Here is a 3453-nt window from a genome sequence, read left to right as displayed (position 1 = left end):
AAGTGAAAGAACTTACAAAGAACAGCAAATGGAAATACTGCCCTACCAACTCAAACCCCGCTGATCTACTTACCCGTGGAATTACAGCTAAGCAATATGCAGAGAACGAAAGTTGGCTGAATGGACCACCGTGGATCAAACGACCCTTCAAATTGGCCTACATGGAGTACGAATGAAGCTTCAGTACTCGCAACTTTGCACGACACTTCCGGTGCTAATCCACGACTATACCTATGGAACCAGCGTTTACCTCCGGCATTCATCAAGTTATTGATATCAACAGATTCAGCACATACCAGACGCTATTACGTGTAACAGCATACGTCATGAGATTTATACATAACTGTAGACATTCTAGCAGACGACTTGAACCCTTGTCCTACAGTGAACTTACACATGCAGAGAGAACATGGCTTTTAAACTGTCAAACCATTACTTACCAGGAAGAAATCATCAACATGAGATCGAGTAAATCACGCTCAGAACTTGTCAAGCAACTAAGATTATTCATCGACAATGATGGTGGAGTCCGCTGTGGAGGTAGAATTCATAACGCGCCGCTGGCCGAGAGTTCGAAATTTCCTTACCTGTTACCATCAAGGCATCCCTTGACCCATTTGATTGTTCTTGACTGCCACCAGAGAGTGTTACATGCGGGCGTTGATTCTACTATCACTTACATTCGCCAGAAGTTCTGGATCCCAGCCATTCGTCAATGTGTAAAGACGATCATTCGAAAATGTGTCACGTGCAGAAAGGTAACTGGGAAGTCATATGCATCCCCTGATCCACCTCCCTTACCCAGATGTAGAGTAGAAGATACAGTACCGTTCACAGTAACAGGTGTCGACTTCACAGGCGCACTGTACGTCAGAAGTAAGAATGAAACTGAAGAAAAGGCATATATTTGTTTATTTACATGTGCATCCACACGAGCGGTTCACTTAGAAGTCGTCCGAGATTTATCCGAAGAATCCTTTCTTCAAGCATTTAGGAGATTCACCAGCCGGAAATCTCTACCACACGTCATGATCTCCGACAACGCTTCAACATTCATGGCTGCTTCTAACCATATAAGACGTCTGTTCGAGTCGCGGAAAGTACAAGATGCCCTTACCAGTCAAGGTACCACGTGGAAGTTCATACCCAAGCGCGCTCCATGGTTTGGCGGCTGGGTGGAGAGATTAATCGGGCTCACCAAGACAGCACTGAAGAAGACTCTTGGTCGTTCTTACGTTAACTTCGACATGCTACAGACGGTAGTTACCGAAATAGAAGCTGTTTTGAATGACCGGCCACTAACGTACGTCTCTTCCGGTATGAATCCAGAACCACTCACACCAGCACATCTTCTATATGGCAGACGCATTATAACATTACCATATCACGACCCTAAAGATGAAACAGTCCCAAGTTCAATCCTTGTTGGACACCGTAACATTAATAAACAAGCCAAGATCCAGATAAAACTGATAAACAACTTCCGGAAACGATGGAGACACGAATATCTTACTGCTATCCGAGAGCAACATCGTACATCAGGGCGGAACAAACAATCCATAGCGGTAGGCGACGTTGTACAAGTTCATGATGAAATTCCACGTGCACAATGGAAGTTGGCAGTCATAGAAGAACTCGTGCCCGGTAGAGATGGACTGGTTCGGTCAGCGAAAATTAGAACAGACAATGGTACTACTAATAGACCAATAGTAAAACTCTACCCTTTGGAAGTTACAGAACTGTAGATGTGATATACATCATTCGTGAAAAATGACACTGATACGATGTGAGAATGTTTCAATATAGTTGATTTAGACTACTTTAATACGATGGATTATTCTGTTAGTTTTAATACATTCTTGTGAAATAACGCGTATACATCACAGTGACTTTAACTGGTATTTACAAGAAGCTAATATCTGAAATTATGGACTTTCGCATTTTTCAGTTTGCATGTAATATCGGAGACTTTACATTTGTTAACTTAAGCATTTAATAATTATTTTCCTAGCAAAGACTTACAATTTACGCATTATCTAACATTTCGCGCCCCCCAGTATGTCCGCGAGCTAGATACGTTCAAAGTATTGTAGTGTTAATTACGCTAGTATGCACGTTACGTCTTACCGCGTTTATGACGTCAACGTCACTTCCGACGTTATGATATGTTGTTATTGTTATGTATGCTATCAAGAGATTCAGAATACAAATACGAACTGACACAACGCATTTTATTGTTTCTTTGCTGGATCTTACTTACAATATAAGAAAATAATAAAGATATTCTTGTCTGAAAGTTCAAGGCCTAGGCCTTTGATATTTGGTATGTAGCATTGTCTATTGGATCTCTTACAAGATAGTTCAAATTATGCCCCGGGTTGAAAAAAGCCCCACCCTGGGGGTCACTTGTTATATGAGTTATATAGGAGATAATACTTCAAAAATTATCAGATCATATTTCCTAGACTGTTTAATTATAATTACCTGATGACTCCAAGCGATTAGAGACCACTTGACTGTGACTTTGCCCTACTGACCTACTTTCTTGTTTTTTTTTTAAAGTTACAGCCTTGAACTTTGGATGACATTAACAGTTTATCACACCCATCTTAAAACTGGCTTTCAGTGCCCATGACTGTGACCTACTGACCTACTTTCTTGTTTTTTAAGATATAACCTTGATATTTGTTTGACATGTACAGTTTAGCACACCAGTCTTAAAACTGACTTTCAGCGACCATGAATTGGACCTTCTGACCTACTTTCTTGATTTTTAAGATACAGCCTGGAACGTTGAATGACATGTACAGTTTTACACGCCGATCTTAAAACTGACTTTCAGTGACCATAAATGTGACCTACTGACCTATTTCTTAATATTTTAGGTTGAGTTTGACAATTAAATCCTGTAGCTCATATCAACAACAACAACAACAACAAGAACATTTTATTCAGCATTAAACACCTGAAAGGTGTATATAGCCAATAATGTACAAACATATACAATTGTGAACTTGAAATGATGCATTAACACCATAAAATATAAAAGAAAGTTGTCAGAGAAGTATAAATCATACTATTCATCCTTTAAATTCTTAAATTGTTTGCGAAGTATATAAATTTTGCTAAATTATTTACAGTACTTTTATGATGTTCTGACATAAGGTTTTCAAATTTAAACATATTTGGTCAATGACAATAGTATCTTTTAAAATATTTCTGTCTCAAATTTCTAAACTTTGGACAAACTAACAAAAAATGATATTCATCTTTTCATACGTTCATGTTACAATTGTTACTGTTTATTCTATCTATGTTATTATATCTTCCAGTTTCGATGTTTAGACTGTGCGAAGAAGTTCTGAACCTACTCAATGCAATTCTGAAACGCTTGTCTGATATAAAATTCAAGTAGTTTTCAAAAATAAAGTCGTGTTTAAAACACGCATACGA

The 3453-nt window shown here is 38.5% G+C and overlaps 1 protein-coding gene across 1 annotated transcript; it reads left to right on the top strand.

The window, feature by feature from the left end:
* Positions 1-233: 233 nt before the first annotated feature.
* On the top strand, positions 234-1745 carry LOC128551448 (uncharacterized). Its single transcript, XM_053532306.1, has one exon. It carries the CDS (start codon positions 234-236, stop codon positions 1743-1745), a length of 1512 nt encoding a protein of 503 aa, XP_053388281.1.
* The last annotated feature ends 1708 nt before the right edge of the window (positions 1746-3453 follow it).

This window comes from Mercenaria mercenaria, unplaced genomic scaffold (assembly GCF_021730395.1).
Source record: "Mercenaria mercenaria strain notata unplaced genomic scaffold, MADL_Memer_1 contig_1095, whole genome shotgun sequence".
Classification (NCBI taxonomy): domain Eukaryota; kingdom Metazoa; phylum Mollusca; class Bivalvia; order Venerida; family Veneridae; genus Mercenaria; species Mercenaria mercenaria.
Note: the sequence above shows the minus strand (reverse complement) of the source record. Positions and strands in the feature narration are given on the sequence as shown.

Excerpts from the sequence above, each read along its gene's own strand:
- LOC128551448 (XM_053532306.1), top strand. The coding sequence starts at position 234 with ATGGAACCAGCGTTTACCTCCGGCATTCATCAAGTTATTGATATCAAC.